This window comes from Sphaeramia orbicularis, chromosome 22 (genome assembly GCF_902148855.1).
Source record: "Sphaeramia orbicularis chromosome 22, fSphaOr1.1, whole genome shotgun sequence".
Classification (NCBI taxonomy): Eukaryota; Metazoa; Chordata; class Actinopteri; order Kurtiformes; family Apogonidae; genus Sphaeramia; species Sphaeramia orbicularis.
The window spans coordinates 5,818,711-5,842,141 of NC_043978.1; the positions used below are offsets into that span (position 1 = coordinate 5,818,711).

The window sequence follows — 23,431 nt, forward strand, 5'->3', positions numbered from 1 at the left end:
CTACATGCGCATTATGGATCGGATCTACAATGGCACTAAACTCTTAGTAATAGGCTGAAAATTGTTAAAATTGTGCTTAATTTTTTTAGACATTTCAGGTTGTTGATAATTGTTCATCTTATTTACATTTAATTGTTACAGGATAGTTTGTAAATTGTAAATATTTTCATAATTTAATGTTATTTTTTGCACTGAAACAAAGACAAAATTTGAAGTTCTCATTATTTATAGCATAATCTAATATCATTTTTTACATCAAACCTAGAAGAAAATATGGAGTCATTATTTTTGTAGGGTTATTATGTTATTATTTACTTGAGATCAGATTGGTCTGTAAGTGGAACCTGAACTAAATGAGTTCAACAACCTTGACTGGAATTTTTGCACTTTGTTATTCATCCCACGGGCCGGATTGGAACCTTTGGCCCCCAGGCTGCATGTTTGAGATCCCTGCCTTAGCCTTTCCTGAGATGCTTAACCTAAATTAAAGTGTGCATTTACCCTTTGTAAAAAAGAATGCTTGATGACATTTAGCAGCTGTAAATAAGTGGAATAGCGTACTGTACTGTAAAGACCATTTTAGCACATTAATGTAAACATATTCTGTGTGATGTGTCTTTAATTCACTGAATCTGTAGAAGAGTTGAGAAAGTGACATGTACAAATCTGTTGGGTCTCAAGTTTGAAACTGTTTTTATAAAAAAAAATATCTGTAAAAAAAAAAAAAAAAAAAAAAAAAAAAAAAAAAGAAGAAAAGTACAAAGCATTTAGAGCTCAATAGGAATCCCAATGCAGCGTTTACGTAAATTACAGCTCACCAAGCTTGAATCAGGTTACTTTTTCTCTCTCAGAGACCCTAATAGCCCCTGCAGGGCTGTTTGAATCACTCTTGCATACACTATCCTCAGTAAGACCATATTGATCATTGAGAATTGATTGTGCTTCCAAACCCTGACAGAGAAGCATTACATGTGCAGTAAAATTCCTAACTGTACATAGAAATAAAGATAAACTGCACGGTTGTAAAATCCTATCTACATTCAATTAATTCCACTGTTTGTTACACAAGCAGTGTTTCTAACCTGCCACTTGAAATTGTTGCTGCCACTGAAATGTCATGAAATTGCAATTGCATGACACTGCAGAGGACTTTCAGCTTGAATGATGACACAAGACGTGAAGATGTGGTGACACTTGTCTGCGATGAGAGTGATGTACTTTCAATAACATCAATTTTACTATCATATGTACACAGCATGGCCCCACAAAATGACCTACTCGGATTTAACAAAGCAAATAGTTCCAATCCTCCCTCTAGATAATTATTACATTCATTATTCTATTTGAGCTGAAAGAATTAATTTAACCCTAAGTGATGCAGTGAGCAGCCTCTCCTCCTCCTTCTTAAACAGCCATCATTATACCCCTGCCTGCCCCAGAAGGCGGGGGTGCAGTATAATAAATGTTATGACACTTATTATGACATTGCATAAACAATGCATGGCATGAATGAGGCCACTGGAAGGTGCCCAGTAATCAAAACTAAAGAACATGAATGAAATATTGTGTGTGGGACTGTTTTTTCGCTGGGCAGTGTCCACCTGACATACATGTAAAGTGCGGCTGGTTACCTTTCCCACAACATAGCTACTGTTTGAAGCCCTTCCATGCATCAACGTCAGGGTTGAGAAAACAGCACATTCAGTTAATTAACTACTGCTGTCTCTGGAGTTTTTAGCTTGTTTGCACATTGAAAATTACATATTGTAAAATGCCTATTAATTTAACATTTGACATTAATTTAATTAAGTAACAATTACTAAGTACCAGCTAAAGTCAATTTAGCGATTATAAAAATAAAGTACAATGAGGATCAGGTTTTCAGTCTAGTTGTAAACATACAACTGCAATGAAATTCTACTGAATTTACACCATTTTTTTTTAATCCAAGAGGTCAATGATAAAACAATCTTTGTAGTGAGGTCATTGAAACCTACTGCAAAAAATTTTAAAAACTACAACCATTTATATAATATAATGACAAAAAACCACATGCAGTACACCATATAGTAAAACAGTGACACTCTTCTGATACAAGATAAAACCAGAAAAATAGAGCCAGACTTTGCCTGAAGCTGCAGTGTGCTATTCCTGGTGTGAAAAGGGGCTGTAATGGCCTACATACCGCACTCTGTAACTGTTAGTGGACTCTGGTGGAGTCTAGTGAACCTGAAAGTCCAATCTGCACAAAAGTGCTGTTCTCTCTCAGAGCCAACCAGGCTGACCTGACCAGGTCGTTCTTCATGAGATTGCCTAAATCAAGCTGATGCTGAAATTCACTCTGGAAATTAAAATAAAATCATGTTGCACATCCTAAAAATTTCAACGAGGATCAAACGTCCCATATTTAATAAGGCAAAATGGTTGGCCTAATTTCTGCTGAAGTCAGAAAGGATGCAATCGCATTCAAAATGATCAAGGCTGAGAACTCAAATTAAATATTCATTATTTGATATGACTTTTATTTAACTGGCAATTAAAATGTCCAGTGCGTAACATTTAGACGGATTTAGGGGGATCCAATTGCATAAATAAAATAATATTCACAGTTCTGCTTCCATTTCGGTATAATTACATGGAATGAGAATTGTTTATTAATTAGTCAAACTGTCAAACACATTTTACAGTGTTAAGCAAGTGGTTTGATGATACGTTTGTTATTTTAACTACCTGTTTCTCCAACTCAGAATTTTGTCAGTGAAATAAGATTTGTTCGATACAGAGTTTTAACTCTACTATATGTTGCACGTTTTTGTCAAGCTACAATTCCTAATCCACTGGTATTAATATGGTCACTTAGCCAACAACTTCAAGGGAAGGCCATTTTAAGCACTGAAAAATGATATGGTATATGATATACTACCTCTGGATACCTACATTGCAGTTTGACAGGTAACCCTTAACACCTTCACTCAAATTCAGCACCTGTCACTGTCCTGAACCGGGGCTTGAGTGCAATATGGCGCACCTCTCATCTCACTAGGCACATTTTTTGCAGCCACTATACTGTAGTTTATGGTCAGGGAGTATTCAGTGGGTTGAAATCTGCAACTTCACAACTTCATGACTAAATATCACACCCTGAACTAGGGCTGCATAATTTTAGCCAAAAATAAATCCCGATTTTTATCTCTAAAAAACTGATTTTCAATTTCAATTTGGGCTTGTGGTGGCATTTTAGCCAGCATGTTGTTTTCGAGTGCAGCCCAAAATGCAACTCACTGCTCCCACTCTAGCTTGTGATGAAGTTTAAGGTGCTGAAATAAGTTGGTTGTGCTTCTGTGTTTGACTGATACCACCTTCAGGATGAGTTTGCAGCGAGGAATGGTTTGGTCTTCATCAGAAAACTTTGAAGCTGTACCAATCCATACAACCAAGTTGCTCTTGCTATTTTAGCCACAAACTTCTCACTCTCCTTAGCAAACTGTATTTTTGTACTGGTATGTGGAGACCGCTCACACAGAGTTAAGAGGAGGAGCCAAAGTAGCCCAGATGTGTGCAGCCCTGAGACACGAGAGAGATGAAATTCGAATTGATAATTACCCTTTTTAAACATCATCCTAATTAAATAATCTAATTTCCATTTAAAATCGATTAATCATACAGGCCTACATTGAACCTTTAAATACAGGCTCAATACAGTAAAAAAAAAAAAAAAAAAAATCCCTTCCAGTAGCATATTTCTAAAGTGTGTGTGAATAAATGCAGAACCCAAAATAGCTTTGCTGAGTCCAGAGCTGGTGGTGCAGAAGAATTTTAAAAAACTTTGTTGAATGGAGCTGCTTTTATTGACAGAGCAAGCTCCCCAGTGTACCCTGTAGTACTGGTAAAGATCAATTTGTATATATCTATTGTAATCAAATTCAGACCTCAATCATGGTGTGTGTGTCGTGACAGACTGTTGACAATAAGCCAAATGTTCCCACTTGGCTCACTTCAGTCCTGTTTGTTGCATCTATTATGGGCTGAATGGTTTTGCCTGAAGCCAAAGCAGAAAAACCATTGTCTGCAATGACATTAACATTAACAGAGAGGTCAAAAACTGGGCAATGATCACAAACAGAAAAGATCCCCAGACAAGGTCATCAGTAAATGCATCATCTGTAGGAATAAACATCTGTTGTCACAGCAGACATGATCTATTGACCCACTGACATCTCTCTACAGATTAGAGGATTGTTTCAACATATGATGAACAAACAAAGAGCAAGAATTATCATCTAAGTATAAAACATCTGCCATGGGCCAAGGCTGTCATCAACTCAGCTACTTTTACCAGCATTATTACTCTTGGACTAGCAGACAGGAGATGTTCATTAAACGTTCTATAGCTACCATTCCCAACTTAGGCTCAGGACCCAAAATGGGTCATAAACCCATTTCACTAGATCACAAATTAGCAGATAGGTACACATGACAATACTATAATACGTGAATTAACATAAGAGTGAACAAATGCGTATGCCAAATACAGTATTTCAGCCATGGTGGTGTGTGTGTGTGTGTGTGGTGTGTGTGTGTGTGGTGTGTGTGTACATAAATATAAACAAGTGTCAGAGAACACAAACCTCCGCCAAGCACCCCGAACGGTGTGAATGTGGGATCGACTATTTCTTTTTAAATTAAAAAGTTTCCAGTTGTTCCATACTGCAGAAAAAAGTGGAAGTTAGTACCAGTCATGTGTATGTCAAATTATATTAAATTCCAATCAATATTTGTTGAGTTATAATGAAAAATGTGTCATAAATGGGATTTTCAATGTTAAATTGAAATGTCCACAGAGTCCACATTCCACAGTGGATGTGGACATTTTGTGCCAGATACAAGATATTGTTATAAGCTATGGGTGTATCAAATTGGGAGGCTAATCAGAGTTGTTTTGAATTTTTATGAATTTTTCGAAAAATTGCTCAATGATGAGAGATAGGAAAAGTTAAGATGTTGTGACCTTGCTGTGACCTTGAACTTTGGCCTACTTGGCCAAAATTGAATGGGTTCATCCCAGGACCTAGGCCTATCTGTGGGTAAAATTTGGTAAAGATGGTTGTAATAGTTTTCCCATAAAGTTGCTAACAAACAAACAAACACGCAAACAAACAATCACACAAAGTAAAGTGATCACAATACCTCCTGGCGGAGGTAACAAATAAATAATAATAAATAATAAAGTAGGAGTATTATATTTGAAGACAGTACTTAAAGAGCTGTCATTCAATTTAATGTAAGAGAAGTGTGCCTACCTTGTGAGTGTACGGTGCTTCGCCAAGGTTGATTCCATCTTTAGCAAGTTTATCCCTGATCAGCACCTTCAGTTTCAGTTTTGGATATGTCACAAAGTCATTACAGTCTGTGAATCTCGGGTTGTGGTTTCCAGGACATGAGGCCTGGTGTTTCCCTATGATTAGCGTGTGCGTCCTTAAAGTCCTCAAGTTATTTTCTCTGTTTCCGTGTGAAAAAGTCTGATTGTGTGTAATGGACTGCAGAGGCTCCAGGGTGAAGTAGTATCCAGGTGTCTTTCTTCTATCCTCCTCTTTCAGTTGCTGCACCGCTTTAAGCAGTCTGTGTCTGTGGTACTGGATTCGGACACCTATGGCATCCAAGTCCGGGTCCCCGATCTGTTTGCACACTTCCAAATCATCGTATCCGTTGTCTATGAATGCCTCCACATACTGGGCCAGATGGAGTTTGGACAGCCATTCAAGGACGATGTTCGGCCCTTGGCTCATCTTAAAACAAGGCAGAAAAATGAGACGTGTCTAAGTGCACATCTTTCCCTTTTACAGTCAGGCTGTTGGTGCAGGTGGAGGTGGAGGCTGCCCACTCTGTCCCATTAACTCCAGTCTGCAATACAATCCCAAGTTCAGTTTCCAAATCCAGACATACTGATGTAGAACCGTTACGTGTGTAGTGGACTGGGTGGACAGTGGACTGGGTGGACAAAGGACTGGGTGGACAGAGGACAGCGTGGACAGTGGAAAAACTGTCAGCTTTTACGGCACCTGACAGCTTTTACGGCACCCGTCAAGTTGTCGCTGACTTACCGTCCGAAGAGAGGGGCTCCTGCTTTTTTGACAAACGTGACCTTTAACTTCACCGGGAGATGTGTAGGTACAAGGAGGAATCCCCAAAACGACCAGTCTGAATTGTTTTTTGTTTGTTTGTTTGTTTGTTTTTTTCCAGCCAAAACATGAAACAGTCCCAGCAGACGACTTTAACCCGTTTAAGCTAACAGCGCGTGCCGGCGGTTACGACGCGACCAGGCACGAGCTCAAATGAAACTAGTTGGCTGCTCTGCCGTCGACCAAACGATCAAAGTTCACATTCACTGCGGGAGCAAACGTGCAGCTGTCACCGGGGTAGAAGACCGTTCCCGTGAAACTATCAAATATCCAAACCAGTGTCCAAAGAAGCAGCGTAACGGTAACAGTTGGCGTGTTCTCAGACTGCGTTCATCCTCTTTGTTTCACTCTTCGGTGCCTTTTCTGTGGAAGAAGACGCTCCGGTTCATTCAACATTTATCCCGCGAGAAAAATTAAAACGGCTGATGATGTGCCGACTAAAAATAGCTTTAAGTGAATGACTGCGGTAGTGGAGAGTAAAACAGAAGCCTGTAAATACAGTTTGGAGTGCACTTGTGGCTCTCTCCGTAGCCCGTTGTCACGTATTCAACTTTGCCGTGCCGTGCCGTGCCGTGCCGTGTTCCGCTCCCCATCCGCCGGCTCAGCCACTGGAGAACCAGCAGGATCCTCTCCATCTCAGACTGACAGTCTGCCCCCTGCACGAAGACAGTTCTCTGGTCACTGGCGCCACCTGCAGGCGCATCTGAGGTGTGTAGTACCCAGGACACAACACCAGGTACACTTAGTTTTCATGTGTTTCATGTTTTACTTTTTCAACTATAATGATAAAATTAAAAGACTCAGATCTATTATTGTAGATACTCTCTTTAAATGTCTGATTAAGATTTTATTTTTATACTTCTTTGCTGTGGCACACCATCATTAACCCTTTCATGCATAGTGGTCACTACAGTGTTCATCTATTCTACAGCTGTTTTCTTGCATATTCATGGATTTTGTTGTTGTTGTTGTTTTTTCCATATTAACCGACACAGTGGACACTATCATCACATACACTGACATTCATACCATTACTGTAACTTTCCTGTTCTTGATAAACCTGATCTGTAGTAACATTTGAGTGTAAATCAATTGCTAATTGTTATTAGACTGTAATTAACAGTTTTTTGTGTGTATTATCTGAGTGAGTAATAACTAGTATTATAGATTGTTAAAATGTGAGAAAACATCAGATTAGCTGTGTTAAAAGGTTTTTACTTCATAGTTTTCACACAGTATGTAAGTAAATACATGTTTCTTTGCTTCAAAAATTAAACGCATGGTGTCCAGCTGAGTGGACATTTTTGTAACTCCATGAAAAATAGGTTCATAAACAAATTTCAATCACATAGCTTTTTTTTTTTAATGCGTAAAGAGGAATAAAACAGTCAGAAAAAAAATCTTGATTAAGGTTCTCATAATTCATGCATGAAAGGGTTAAATAAAATAAATATTGTGGGTTATTTTTGACAGTAGGGTGTCAGTGGGTGTAAGTTTGAACAGTGTTGTGATGCACTCATACAAAGCAGCACTAAGTAAATATTTAACATGGTATTTATACCCTCAAGTGACGTGCTTTAAAATATTCATGTCAAGTCAACTTTTACAGTATTTCACCAAAGGTAATACAGCTTTTGCATTTTTGAACCCTTCTTTGTGCAACATTTTGATTATTCTATTTTATTCTTATTTAAATTACTCCATTTATTCTTTGTAAGCAGCTGTATTAGAGGCACTGGCGCTAACTGTACTACAAAGTGGGTGTTTTTCAGATTTGTTTATGTCTGCCATTCCACAAAGCACCACAGAGATGTAGGCTATCTGAGATTTCTGAGGTGTAGAGCATAAAGATTCAAGCCTTTTTTGAAAGAAACAAAAAAATCAGTGGCTGTAAAAAAAAAAAAAAAAAAAGTAATGTAAGACTAATCAAATGATAATGAATAAGAAAAAAAAAGAACCTCAAAATTGTACCTCAAATGGGCTACTCTACAGTATTCTAGGGGTTTTTAGTACTCTAACATTTTTATTACAATAATGCACTGTTTTGTGTATGAATTGTTGGGTGGCTGTGCCTCAGGAGGTAGAGCAGGTTGTCCAATAACCGAAGGGTTGGCGGTTCAAATTCCACTCTGTCTTGTCATGTTTTGTCCTTAGGGAAGACATTTCACTGTCTCCAGTGCTGCTACTCACACAAATGATGCGTATAAATGTTTGGCGGTGGTCGGAGGGGCAGTAGGTGTGGATTAGATTCCATCAGTCTGTAATTTACCACCACCAGAGTGTGAATGAATGATTAATGGATCCATTGTACTGTGCTTTGAGTAGGCATTAATCAACAAGCGCTATATAAATCTAATCCACTAATATTAAGTACGGTAAAGGAAACATTGCTTGACAACTGTGTTTGGTAAGGAGTGGTCATTTACAAACCCACCCCACCCTGGATACTCTTTAGGTGTCAAATAATGATAGATGTATCAAAGAAGACTTTTAAAGTTGTAATAACCTCTGGAGCTATACTACTTAGACAGATCCAGGAAAATAACGGCACCTACTGTTCAGGACATATGTTAAAGTGTTGGCAAGAGGTTTTAATAACATCTGATCAAACTGTGAGTGTAAACACACACCACACACTCCACCAGGTCAGTCTGTATTGTCCAAAGATTAAATCTTAAATGAAGTGCTTCAGGTTGTTACCTGTTAAAGGTAGCTTTTCCTTCCACTGTCACCAAGTGTTTACACCTGGAGGACTCTGTTGAGTTTCTGTAAATTGGTTTAAGAGTCTGGTTTAGACCAGCTCTAAATGTAAAGTGTCATGAGATAACTTTTGTTGTGTTGTGACACTATTAAAATACAATTTGATTGATTGATACTGTTGGAACTGGAGAGTTCATATTCATTCATGACAGGGTGGTCTTCAAATAAAAATACTGAGCTCGACAATGACCCACAACATCCCTCCATGTTGACCATTGACTTCACTGGTCTACAAGCAAAATGCTTTCAGAATAAAAGTAGTTCAACTTTACCTACTTTCAGTTACTAGAAAAGAAACAAATAAGTTTAAAGTAATGGTTGGACAAGTTATAAAGATACAATAATAAGTCAAATATTGGAATTCTATATGAAGTAATGAGAGAGCGATTATGAACTGAAAGGATATGAATGTGTCTGAGGTACAAGCAAACATCTCTGCAGTGTAGAACAGATTCATCTGTGCTAATGTTTGGATAGAACATGCCCTGTGACATATTATACACTCTGTTCCATTTCATAAACCATGACCAGCATTGATCTAAGTCATATGGAGCAGCTTTTAGAATTGTCAGTGTGTGATACTTTGATCAAACTGTCTCATACTTTTGACCTGAGGAACCAGAGATGGAACCAGACTGTGGAAACAACAGATAAGAGACAAGAGACAAACCAAACAGCCCCATGTACAGACTGAAGAACTGTGGTTTGAACTGATGTTTCAGTTTGTATTTTCTAATACATGTAGTTCCAATCAGTCATGACACTTCTTAAGTTTAGAACAGGGACACTTCAGATAGGAGGATTTCGTCAAACGCAAGATTTATGTCCATGTATATACAGAATAAAATTGTGTCAATAAATATCTTGGAAACATTAGCCAATCATCAGTTTTATTAGTTGTTTTCCAGCTCATCTTATCAAAGTACGGAAGCAGACAATTTCCAAAACTGTGTAGACCAGTGCTGTCAGATGCAGTGGCCAAGCATTGCACCTCATATGAACCCAATCAAGCATTTGTGAAGTCTGAAACACAAGGTGGTGGAATGTCAGCTGTCCAACATCAGGCATCTCAGAAAGGTCATCATAGAAGAGTGAAACAAAGACCTGAGCGGCAAAGACCTGAGCTGCTGTGAAATCCCAGAAGGCCCAAGTCTGTTATGAAAAGCACTGATTGATCCATTGCAGATCCTAAGCAAATGTGCCCTGAGAGCTTCAGAAGACTTGTTTTATTTGTGTCAGTACATGATAGATTGACTAGTCTTGAATGAACTTCATACCAGTGCCTCTGTTGCAGCTGCTTGGGAAGCCAGTCAGTCCCAGTTGGACTATTTTAGTCATTTATTGAAGTCATTGGTTTGAACCCAGAAATGCCATTAGTTTGAGTTTGAACACTGAGACTCACTAGAATAGGCACTTAACCCTCTCATTTTGCTCCCCGGGCACCTGACATAACAAGCCCACTGCTCCCAGTCTGCAGTGTGTGGTGTGTTCCTGCATGTCCAACGTGAACTATACGCTGACAGAATAGATTCTTCTTAAATGTCACATATGAGTAATTTAGGACAACTGGCCACATTCAGCTTTTTTGTTGTTGTATTTATCTATAACATAGAAGGTGAACTTCATTACGTCAACTATATTGTAAATGAGTGTTGGCTTAATCTGACGTTAAAAAACACACACAGAAAATGTATAAACCTCAGATAGGAAACAAAACATAACAAAAAACCCACATAGCATCAGTCAAATCATTAAGTGGAATCCATGACCAAACAGGTAAAGATGACAGAAAACACCAGACCGATTATGTAATGATTGGTTTTACATTTATTTTCCATTGCACAATAATGTCTATATATACTGTATCTACAGTCTAAGTTGTTTGTGGCAGCAGATTAAGTCAGACATCCATGTGAAAGTTATTTTAATAAAACTGTACAAAAATTGCCTAATATGAGAAAATACTCCACAGATATTAATCCCAGAAGACAGATGGACGGACGTATGGCAACTGAGAAACCCCCACCCGCAACACTGCTGTATGCCTAGCTCCAATGTCCACGCATTTCCACAGTACAAAGAAAAGAAGCAAGAGTCTGCATGAAGCAAAAACAGTAGCATAAACACATGTACCAGTGAAATTGAAATCAAAAATCTCTCACACTTGTACAATTGGCATGATCCAATAGAGGATGACACATGGTTCTTCTGTGTGATGAGCACTTGTGTTTTTGTTCAACATGGTGGTAAATACAAACGCCAGGACAGACAATCTCTAAGAGGGATAATACATGGTTATTTCAAGTTTGTAAACACTTAATATCATGCATCCTTCAATGTGCAATAAGAGACCATTTAGGACATATATGATGCAAACTGAAGCACTTTAAAGTCGAGGCCACACTTTAGTAGAAAGACTCGGCGGGCCCCACCCAGAGGAGACGGACCCTCCTGTGACAGAAGCCAAGCTGGAATCTGAGAGGAGCATGTTCCATATAGAACTCCCAGAACATTTACCCTCATGTCTGGGTGATGATCATTAAGCACAACCAGTTTTTCTGGATATTAACGTATCCCAAAAATGACATTAAAGGTTTTCATTTTAATAGAGTATTGAAATTAAAAGTATATATAAGTATAATACATTTGTCTTCAAATATATAAATATACTGTAGCGTCGATAACCTGACGTTGAAAACAAATCTGAGAGTGAAGCAATCAGCATAATAATTGGCAAATGACACATAAGCATAGTTTCTGTCGTGTTTTGGTCCTTTCAAAAACAAGATAAAACGGGACACAAAAGAACACATTAACAGTATACCACCTAACTAACTTTACGTACAAAAAATAGTGCAAAACCCACATTACTGGTCTTTCAAATGGGTTTATCTCAGTAGTACACAACAGTTAAAAGGTTAAAAACAGCCAGCTAAAAATGAAGAGTTTTATTCCAAAAGGCTGGATATCCACCCTGGATCAAGCATTTCCAGTGTCACTGTCTTCAATGTCAGAACTATACCTTAATTTATGGGAATTTTACATGTATCTATTATTTCCCATGATTCAGTGACTGTTTTGGCCCTTATTCTGAAAAACACTAAATTCCTATGGCTAATGAAATGAATGTTGCACTACATTTCCTTTTTACATAAAGCCATGCAAACACAATATTCATTCATTCATCTTCTGGACCCTCTTCATCCTCACTAGGGGGGCTAGAGCCTATCCCAGCTACCTATGGGCGAATCCCCAGTTCATCGCAGGGCCAACATATAGAGACGAACAACCAATCACTCTCACATTCACACCTATGGGCAATTTAGATTAACCAGTTAACCTATCAGTGCACGTCTTTGGATGGTGGGAGGAACCTGGAGTACCCGGAGAGAAGCCACGCAGACACAAGGAGAACATGCAAACTCCACCTGGTTGGAATCGAACCCAGAGGCGACAGAACTATCCACTGCACTATCGTGTCACACAAACACAACAGTGTTCTTCAAAGTTTGGTTTTCCTCTGGTGGCAGATGTTCCACTCTTAGGCCTTTTCCACTGACATGGAACCAGTGCAATTCCAATTTGTGAATCTAATGTTAAATCCACTGTGAGTGTCTCAACCAAAGATAAACTGGGTCAGAATCCAGGACATTACGTTCCTGTTAGAAACAATTAGTGAAGTGTGAGCTAGAGTGCTTGAAAAGACAGGATGGAGACGACGACAATAACGTCATCCTGTAAGTGGAAAAAAGATAACTGTTGTCTAAAGCCCGGCGTGAACACGGCTTCTTTTCCTTTTTGATACTTGTCCATATCCATAAACCTGTTCTCTGCCATAATGTTAAACAGTGACCGTGAACCTCCTTTTCTTTGGATTCTATCATTGCTCTGACAGACTGGACAGAAAGGTTGTGTCACAACCTGCACTGAAAAAAATGCAACTGAGACAGATATAGTATATTTTAAATGCATTAAAAACACATTCCAAGAATCCCCATAAAAACAGAATAATTTCAGCCCTTCAGAAAAAGGCCCATTTCAGAAACTCCAACTGGAATATACTGTTACACAACACATGGGACTATTATTCTGAACATGGTTTCATGACAGTTCTTTGGACTTATGTGCAGCTCACTCAGAATATCTGTCACTTTTGCAGGTCTTATCTTAGGCTGTGACACATGACCTCTATGTCCAGCGGGTCAGAGTAGAGACAAAGATCCTCACTGGTAGGGATTGATGCTCTGAGGAAAAGCACACCTACTGTACGGTCGAAAGAGGTTTTTGATCTAAGCAGAGAAATGTTGACGTGTTCAGGATCATATCTGAGGGGATGGAAATGAGAGGCTGAGTTAACACAGTGGAGTAACTTTGAAAAGACACTATTCAAATATTATATTTCTGATTCCTATTTTAATTAATCCTTTAAACAGCTTATTGGGAATGTTTTCTTTTTCAGAATAAGGGCAAAAACCAAGATATGTTGTGCATGTAAACATATTATTTTCTACTGTGGATATCTCATTTTGGAATCAAAGTCTTCAGGTTTGCCTGTCTCCTAAACATACAGCAGTCAGGAATGGTAATGAGGGTGGCGTGCCCCCAATATAAATTCACCCCCTCTAAGTACAGTCTTGACATAAACGCACCATCAAACATACTCTTCGAAAGACTTGTTTTGGAGAACAAAAAAAAAAAGAAAGAAAATCAAGACAACTCTGTGAAATGAAGCAAGTCTTTGGTGTCAGAAAATAACAAGCGTACAGTATGTCACATTGCCTGAACTTGCACTGTCAGATTTGTGTCCAGCTGTCCCATTATTTACAACATTTGGCAGCAATCTGGACTGACAAAAGTCTTGTGTCTCTCTCTCTCTCTCTCTTTCAGTAGATAATGCTCATACATTGACACGAATAGCAGCGGATCCTCGCATCTCATGAAAAATTGCAATAGAATTCTAGTTAATCACATTAAAAAACACTGTCAAGCAAAAACAAAAACCTCCAAAGACCTATTGTAAATACACTGTATCTACGTAGCAATATAAATATGGCGCCCATACACATATTCCTGAATATATGTATGTTCACAAACACACAGATATACACATAGGTAGAGGTTAGCATATATGAGGCAAAGGCAGAAGAGAAACAGTTCTGAAGTGAATGATTCAGAGAGAGAGAGATGACCAATGGCACTGTGTGGAACAACACTCTGTGACGCTTGGTCATTTCAACTGGCAGCTATGAATACACAGACAGCATTACCATATCCACTGATGTGGAAGAGACACATGCTTTTGCCCTACACAAAGATATACAAGACAAAGAAAACTTCAGCTATTAAAACGCCCAAATATAATCTGTAAAATCACACAGACACACACGAAAACAGAGAATTGTAACCAAAATATACATTTATGCAATCTAATTATATTAAGGACAATCTTTGAATTGTCATTCAACACACCTTCTGTATTAAATGTTGCTACTGCTAGGGCTGGGTGATATAAGCCAAATATGTTCTTATGATAAAAACTTCCATATCATTCAATATCAGTGATTAGCACAATAACTGTCAAATAATTTTTTTTTTTTTTTTTCAAGTTTAAAGGCTTATTTTCGGTCCTGAGTGAAAGTTGAAGAAATAAGACACAAATGAAGGAAAAGACACGATAAGACTTAAGTCCACAAGATGAAAAAAGACAAAAAAGACATGACAGTGAAATGAGGTAAGAGACGTGACGAGACAGAAATGAGGTACAAGACGCGATAAAACAGAAATGGAAAAAAAAAAAACATGCACAGAAAAAATGTCATAAGACGCAACACGGAATGGCCATCAAAAACACGACCAGACAGAAATGACATACAATATACAATAAAACAAAAGGCCTAGAACATATGAAGACAGAAATGATGAATGACTACACACCAAAAATTACATTAAAGACACAACAAAATTAAAATAATGTAAAAGATTTAATAAAATAAAGATGACAGAAGATGGAATCAAACAAAAGCATATCACAAGACAAAAATGACAAACATAAAAGACATAAGACAAAAACACACCTCCGACTTTGTGATTTCGTGCTTGTTTTACTCACTTTACGCATTTTGATTTAACATTAAATCCAAATACCCATGACACATGCAATCAAAGTTCTTCTTTAACAGGATGGAAACACTCAAGCATGCTTTAAATGGTAATGTAAACAAATTAAACCCTAAAAATAAGTATGTAACAATAATTACATTTATCCTAATATAAAATTAGATTAGGATGAATATCATTATAGTTTTATCACCCAGCCCAAGCTCCAGCCCCTTAAAAGTCTGAATATACTCTGACCTTCAGGGACTTCTCCAGTGTATCAACTTGTCATTTTTCTCATAGATCAATGTAAACTATTGATCAGGGGTAAACATTTTCTGCACTTCTTGTGCCTCTAATTTAAAGGAAATGAATTACTTAATGCCCGACAAACTTCTGCAATCCAATAAATAGCCTAATTTAAAATAAGAAAGAGAGGAAAACTCTAAAACACTTCATATAACTTTCCTTCCCAAAACGACTTGGTTGGAAAATGCTGGGAAAGGTATGATAGGTGATGAACTAGTGTACTACCAGCCCTTATTCTGTGCGAGGCAAAACATTTAATCATCTCCCTGTCCCACGTTTCCACTGCTCTAAGTGCTTAAAAAGGCCCTTTCTGGACAAAAAAAAAACAAAACTGAAATCAAACTCTAAAAATAATTTAGACAGGAAAAAAATAAAAGCCTTCATTGATTCTTCAATAACTCTCATACAAACATCACAACCTTCATGAGATTTCATCAGACTTTTCTCCTCATTTGAGTCTATTGTTGTTTGGCAGACACCATAAAGGGCAGAGAAAGGAAAAAGAACAACTGCCATCAGGCCACCACGAACCACGACTACATGTTTTGCAGAACTGTCTTTCCTCTTTCAGAGCAAAACAGCAGGGTGTGTGTGTGTATATATACACACACACATATATATTTATTTATATATATTTATTTCAGATATATATGTGTGCATGATTGATGGGTATGATCGGTCCCCTCTCTCCTTTTATGCAGGCTGATGTCAAATGAACATCATTACTCTCAGGTGAAATGGAAAGACAGATTTGTTAAGAGATTTCTCTTCCATTTCTTTTCCGTCCTCATTATGTTGGGTCAGCTAGTGTCTTCTCCGTTGTAGTCCTCTGGTGACTGAGGTAATGCAGAGTGTATGAGACTTGTGCTGAGAATAAAAGCATGAGTCTGTCGAACAGAACCCCCCCCACACACACACACTTTGTGAAGAGAAATTGAGTAGAGAGGACGAGGGGTCCTGTAGCTCCTCAGAGATACTTGGTGTGTGATTAGAGTCCGATGCTCCCCCACGCTGCCATCAGAGCTGGTACCATTTCTTATCTTTGTACTTGAGCATCATCTGAGAACACAAAAGGGGGAAAAGAGCAGGTCAGATATGTAGCATTAACTGGATAACTGCAAAGATGCCAAAAAGATGAGAATATGTACATCGTGAGCATGTTTAGAGAATGACTCTGCGCTAGCCATCATGGCTGCTGTCCTCTCCTCCAACTCGCCCAGCTTCTGCCCTCTCTCATCCAGGGCTATCCGAGCACGAGCTAGATCTCCCACAACTCCTGACGCGGCGCCCTTCATGCCCTCCATGCTGCCAGGGCCCGGGATGTGCTGGGCCAGGCTGCGGGAGGCCTTACCAGCAGCTGTTTCACCAACTACCAAAAACCAATAAAAAGAAATTATGATCCCAAACACTGTGTAGATGTAAGAAGCTAAAGAAACACTGAAGTGGACACATGACTACCAGACTGATTATCATGAAAGTTCTGTAGAAACTGACCCTCTAGATTGTGAAAGAAACCCTTTGGATTGAAACTGAAAAAAAAATTGCATTGTATGTCACGCCAGTTCTTATGGCATTTGGCATACGCATACGCATTTTTGACCTTTCGCGTGTTATTCAATGCCATTTGATTATGTGCCAATTTACAACAAGATCTCCGGTTCACATAACCCTAACCCTAACCCTCAGGGCATGATATTTGATGCATTGTGAACATGCATGTGTAAAGCTTATAATGCGTACAGATAACACGTCAGGTAAAAGTGGCGTGTATATTTACGTGAGTCCTGACATCACATTGTTGGATTAATGTTATTTGTACTTCAGGGGACACTGTCTTGTGTTTTTAAAAATAGGACCAATGTCAGCGTCATGTTCTATCAAGAATCAATACCAAGTTGAATTTGTGAGGTTGTCAGATTCTGTTTCTGTGTTAGAGCATTGATGTGGGAGAACAATGTCCCAATAGAAGTGGGTGGGACTTTCACTGGAGGAACTCAACTCAAAGTCCATATATGACTTCCTATCAGTGATCAATAGGAACTATATTGATACCTCTATGCATTTACAAGTTATAATCCATCAAAATATGGACCACTATAAGTAAAGGCATATTTTTAATCATTTAAAAATTTGTGGAAAAAAAAAAAAGTAAATTTCTCCAAAATGTGAACAAACTTTGTAGACATTGTCACATACATACATAAAAACTTTGAAATGAATCCGACCAGTAGTTTTGTCAGAGAAGCTGTTTGAAAAAATTGCTAAGGAAGACAACGGACACAGCACCTTCACAACAGCTCGTGGCCCATGGGCCGCTGAACTAATACAAGTCAGAACTATTGGATCCAGTCATTACTGACCAGTTGTTGACATGCTGTGGACTGAGGTGTTACCTTAGTGGTCCTCTCTGTCAAAGACTAAAATCTGCTCCAGTTGATGGGAATGGTCTTTAAGTGTAATAAGAGAATATTTCATCTTCGAGTGTGTACAAATCATGTGGGATGTTGTGTACTCACAGAGGTCCTCCCTGTCCAGAGACTGAGCTCCTCCACCAAACAAGCCTTTGAAGAATCCTCTGTTAGGAGCCTCCGGTGTTTCCACAGGAGTAAACAACTCACTGAGCATCTCCTGGAGAGCACACAGTAAAGGTCCTTCACATCAGACACCATCATTTACATTTACTCTACAAACTGTACCATTACACTGAACTGTTTGAATCCATGGTTCTATGACACACTGGCTATCAGGTCTACACCAAGAAATACCCCAAAAGAGGGCACGATAATTATTTCACCAAATATGAAACATAATTGAAAGCTTTTATAAACCTTCAAAATTCAATATAAGCATGGTGTTATTATGCATAAAATAATCTAATTATCCCACAAGATGAGAAGACAAAAAAAGTACCATCTAATTTACCACCATGGGATCAACAAAATGCAACATACTTGTGCACAAATATTTCACATCTAAACTATTCACATCAGTGTTGAGGCAACAACAGTTGTCACACTTGCTCAGTACAAGTTCTGAATATATTTGCTCCAGCTTGTTTAACAGGTATTTAATAGTTTTAGATTGTAATCCAGTATCTTCTACTTCTCTATGTAGGGAGAAAAAAAAAAAAAAAAAGACACACATGGAGTAATCTGCATCTGAATCATTTGACATTCATGTTACAGAAACTCTTTACTATCCTGCTAGTCTAGTTATTTGGTGATGTTCTGCCATAAACATGTCACATGATGTCTATCACAAGCAAATGATTGCTTCATAACTTAATTCACTGTGTGAAAGCGTGAACATTTCATGCTGGTTAAAAGGACACTTTTTAGTGACTAAAATATAATAATAACATAAACATGGGTCTAAAAAAGGTATACTGACATGAAATAAAAAAACCAAAGCAATCCTGTTTGAATCATGTCATCTATAATACCTAGGGTGTAAGTTTCAGTAAAGAAAAGCCACAGTTATAAACTTGTTGATGGATCAGACTGTGAAACTACGTTAACACAATAGTTTCACAGCAACAACCACATAAATGACATCAACCTGTTGTGTCACCACCGTCTGTCCAGAGCTGTTGAAGATGTCTCTGCAGTCTTGATATGAACAGACATGCAGCAATTTTCACATCTAAATACTTTCACTCATTCTCTATGTTGGTGACATGTAGCATGTGAGATAAGGGAGTCAGCTGACTAAACTCTTTCTCACTAAATTCAGTGATAGTCCTCTTGTATCCACAAATGACGACTTCCTTGACTTACAATATTATCTTTTAATTGACAAATATCATATGTGTAAATTATGGTAGAAATGACAGACAGGATCAAAACCTAATCATCTTTGGTTACTGTACACAAATGTACTGAAGCATGTTTCCATGGGGCCCAGTGAAGGGACCGGACTTGGCCTCTGTAACCTTCATGAATATGACATTATAGATTTGTAGTCTCAGACCTGCAGGTTGTCGCAGGTCTCCTGGCTATATGTGATCCTCTGGATTTCAGTTGGGGAGGTGAGATACAGGGCCTGACCCAGGTTGGAGAAGCAGAAGGTCCGGGCTATCCTCATGTCTGTAAGGGGCAGGTAGTTGACATCCAGAAGAGGCCGGAGACTGGGCAAACTGCAACGACATTACACCACAGTCCACTGCATCACTGTGTCCTGGATTCATCCACTAAATAAAAGCTAAAATACAGGATCTTTTTCATTTCAAAAGCTTGAAGCATCAGTGAAATACCTTAGCGTCATGATGTGGCCGTTGGCACAGAAGCAGGCGATGCAGTTGGCCCCGGCCATAAGCACCACATCAGCTCTCAACACGAACGAGGTCTCTGTGATGTTGTGTTTGTAGACGCGGGTTTGGGAGGGCATAGCCACCACCTTGGCCTGTTTCTCCGAACACAGCACAGCATACTGGGAGTCCTGGCCCTCTTGTGATGAAGGGGGGGAGGCTGGTCTGCGCCTCCGGTTCTTTTCTTTCTCCTCGTCTGAGGCATTGGGGTCATACCACTGCTCATAGGAAGGGGGCAGCAGAGTTCCAGCAGCGTCCAGCAAGGCCATTGTTAGAATGCCTCCTTTCAGTCTGACTAGTGTGCCTAGAAATAATTTTACCGCAGTATTATTTACAGCAAGGTTTTGCAGGTTTCAACAAGTTAAATTGAGTGCTTGGTTTTGATTGGTCTAGACTCTGATATAATGTATCCTCCTTCATGGAAGATGTTTTGACTTTTCCTCAATTGAGGATTGAGTATTGTCACAATCAAGGAAAAGAGTTCTGAACAACTCATTTATGTCTTCACTGAGGAGTGACTTTTCCCAAAAGCACATGGAAATGTGAGACTTCAGTTAATTCATGATCCAATCAGTTTTTAACACACATTGTATTTATAAGCTAAAGTTCACATTATTGGATTTGAGACTTTTTAAGGACCTATAGAGGCCATGCAGAGCTGCCTTTCCCAAACCCAGGGTCCAGACTCATAGGAGCAGTCGATCCATTTGTGTGCAGTAAACTACATGTTATGATAGTCACAAGTTTCTTGATTAGTAACTGAATTGCTGCTCTTCCTGATAGCAGCATTTCAAAAATAATGTGTTGTAGATGTGATCAAATTAATCTTATTTTTGGATTTCTTGGTGACTGTTCTGTATTCCTCGACAAACTGTATGAAAATCTGCAGGCCACCAGTAGCCAAAGCATTGTTACACAGCTGCATTTCTTTCATTACAGTGTTTGACAAGTGGTCTAATCTTCCTGTTCAGCTCCAGTTTCCTTCCTGAATTCAACATTAGTTGAGACTGTCCAAGGAAAGATGGCCCTTTGGACCTCATTTTAAAAATAAAGCATTTTGGCAACAACAGAATTAAATTAAATCCAAGTTTAGAATAAGACAGAAAAGCTGAGATTTAAAGATATGTTTAAAATGTGGTCTTTTGAAATTAGTTTTAAAGTTTAAGTAATACATGACTTAATAGATTCAACAGTCAAGGTCAAAGACAAGGAAATGTTTTTCATATTCAGATTGTGAAGATTTTCCAGGACTTTAATGTGTTAGTCCTCTTTAAAGCATGTTGTTGGAAACTGAATTCTACAACTTAGCTGTGATGAAACCAATCAAAACATTAACACCAATACATTAGGGTTTTCCTTTTTTTTCCCTGGGGATGCACATTTTAAACATAGTTCATTTCTAACACACAATTTACTAAAATGTGATAAAAGTGGATCTGTGCATATAGGACCATTCCTAGTGTATTTGTTACATCTAGGGATGCACAATAACTATTGGCACCGATAACATTGGTCAACAACAAATTTATTGTTTAAGTTTTTTGAGCTGATTTAGGATAATTTTGGTGTGCTGAATCCAAAAATCACATTAATTTTGCTCAATCAGGTCAACTTTCTGAACTATGCTACATATTGGCTTTTTAACATTTTTGCTTACATTTATGGGCATTTTCACATCGTATGATACAAAATTATTTCATACTTCTTGCAATAAACAAGTTCTGAAGATTTTACTTTTGCCAATTTATGACTAATGTTTTTTTTAATATTACAGGTGAATGAAATGGCTTCGACTAAAAGATCTTGCAAAAATAAGCCTGACATATTCTGCTACATCTGCGGTGAATACACCATTGTACCTAACAGGAATCCTGTTAGACAAGCCTGGATTAACCATATGGGCAACTGGGCAATTGCCCAGGGGCCCAGGACCTCTGAAGGGCCCTGGGTAGCTCAGGCATAATGAAAATATCTGGTTTCTTATTTATTTTTTGTGAAAATGGAGGACACTTCCCTCTCTTTCTAATGTAGTGGATCAATTTTAGATTATACTGATGCTAATGTGTTTTGTTTTCATATCATCATATGCAAGTGAGTGGCCTTGACAAGAGGCTATAGTGGTGCACTTGTAGTTCTACGAGCATTTACACATTTGTACATCAAAATGCATTTGATGATAGTTAGATATTGAAGTATGGGGTATATTTACATATATTCCTGGAACTTATTCTGTATTTTGCCAGATTATAGGGATCCTGGGGTTGTGATGATGGGGCCCTTGAATATTGTTGCCCAGGGTACAATGAAGTGTTAATCTGGCCCTGCTGTTAGAAAATGATTTTTTTTTCTCTTAAAACCTATTTTGGGTGAGAACTATATAAAAAAATCAACTGATAAAGTCACAAAAATGTAATCAATTTTGTGAGAAGATCAAATTTTTCAAAATCAAATTAGCAAAAAAACCTGACCTGATTGAGAAAAATAGATGTCATTTTTGGATTTAGTGGTGCAAAATGGTCCTCATTCAGTTGAAAAAACCTAGACAACTTGTAAAAAACATTTTTTTGTAACCCAGTGTAATTATCGGATATTGAAAAAAATGACATCATTCAGATAATTTCCGACAATTAAAGTTTTCACAGATAAATAAAGCCCATAATAATAAACCTAAATTCCATAGATTTGATGCATTTCACCAGCACACAATGCATGTTGTTGCCTTGGCAACCGCCATTGATCTGCCTTGGCGGAGGTCTGCGCTCTCCGAGTGCTTTTCTAGTTTCTAAATGTTGACGTTGAGGTGCTTACCGCAGGAGGAGATGCCCACTGGCTGCTGCAGTCTCTGATCTCCAGTGGGTGGCAGGCTGAGAGCCACCATCATCACAGAGCCCTGGGTGGTTCCCACCAGCAGACTGGGATTCATCAGGCCGTCTGCCTTCCTGGGGAAACTCTCGCAGAAGTGAAAGGATGAGATGGCCTCTCGAGATTCTCTGTCTATGCTGGTTACACTTGAACTACGTGAGCGGCTGAATGAGTTATCCTTGGCATCTGGTCAGCATGAATGGAAAGAATGGAGAAAAAAAAAGATGATTCACTGGCAGAGATAAGAGGAATGCAAGGTGTCAGCCACGCAGTAAGAGAAGTAGACGTGTTAAAGCCACAAAATCCACAAAAAATGCTGAAAACCCAGTGCACGTTAGAGTTATATGTTGCATCTGCACAAATGTTTTAGTCTTGTCTTGCATTTGTACAGAGTAAAAAATAACCCTGCATCTACACTCCCAAGAAAGGTTTCTGACATTGAGATGCTTTGTTTAGTTGCAAGGAGCCTCTTCTTCTTAAAAAAAAAAAAAAATTAAATTATGTTCACTCCAGTTCAAGTCAAACCTGACAACAGCATTCTCAATGTGAAAAACTGATACACATGTAGGACTAAAGTGAATCTCAACAAATTACTGCTGTTTAAAGACCAGTAATTACACTGGTCTACAAGTAAAATGCTTCCAGAATAAAATAAGTTAAAATTGACCAAATTTGAGTCACTAATAAAGAAAAATTCAGTACAAAGTGCTGGTTGGTGGTAGTTTCTAAGATACAGTATTGGGCCAAAATGTGAAATTCTGGGAATTAATGATCGAATGGGTTTTATTCAAAAGGAATGTTTGTCTCAGAGCTATCAGATCTACCACCAAACACTGTCTGCACATGAGAATACAATCACATTTCAGGTTCTATCAGTGGAACATTTATAAATTCGTTGTATAAATGAACATAAACCAAC

General features: G+C 38.4%; 1 protein-coding gene and 1 pseudogene across 9 annotated transcripts in view; both read right to left on the minus strand.

Moving 5' to 3' along the window:
* LOC115413889 (SAM and SH3 domain-containing protein 1-like) overlaps window positions 1-5,977 on the minus strand; it is a 171,012-nt pseudogene extending 165,035 nt beyond the window's left edge.
* A 7,098-nt stretch (window positions 5,978-13,075) lies between these two features.
* Window positions 13,076-23,431, minus strand: part of stxbp5b (syntaxin binding protein 5b (tomosyn)) — a 62,016-nt gene continuing 51,660 nt past the window's right edge. For all 9 annotated transcript variants that reach the window (XM_030126177.1, XM_030126176.1, XM_030126183.1 and 6 more), the window contains 6 exons: window positions 22,459-22,698; window positions 19,597-19,954; window positions 19,314-19,479; window positions 17,861-17,972; window positions 16,493-16,713; window positions 13,076-16,403 (listed from right to left, as the gene is read on the minus strand). In XM_030126177.1, the coding sequence (XP_029982037.1) occupies window positions 16,362-16,403; window positions 16,493-16,713; window positions 17,861-17,972; window positions 19,314-19,479; window positions 19,597-19,954; window positions 22,459-22,698 (1,139 nt within the window). In that variant the 3' untranslated portion in view covers window positions 13,076-16,361. The remainder of the gene's footprint in view (window positions 16,404-16,492; window positions 16,714-17,860; window positions 17,973-19,313; window positions 19,480-19,596; window positions 19,955-22,458; window positions 22,699-23,431) is intronic.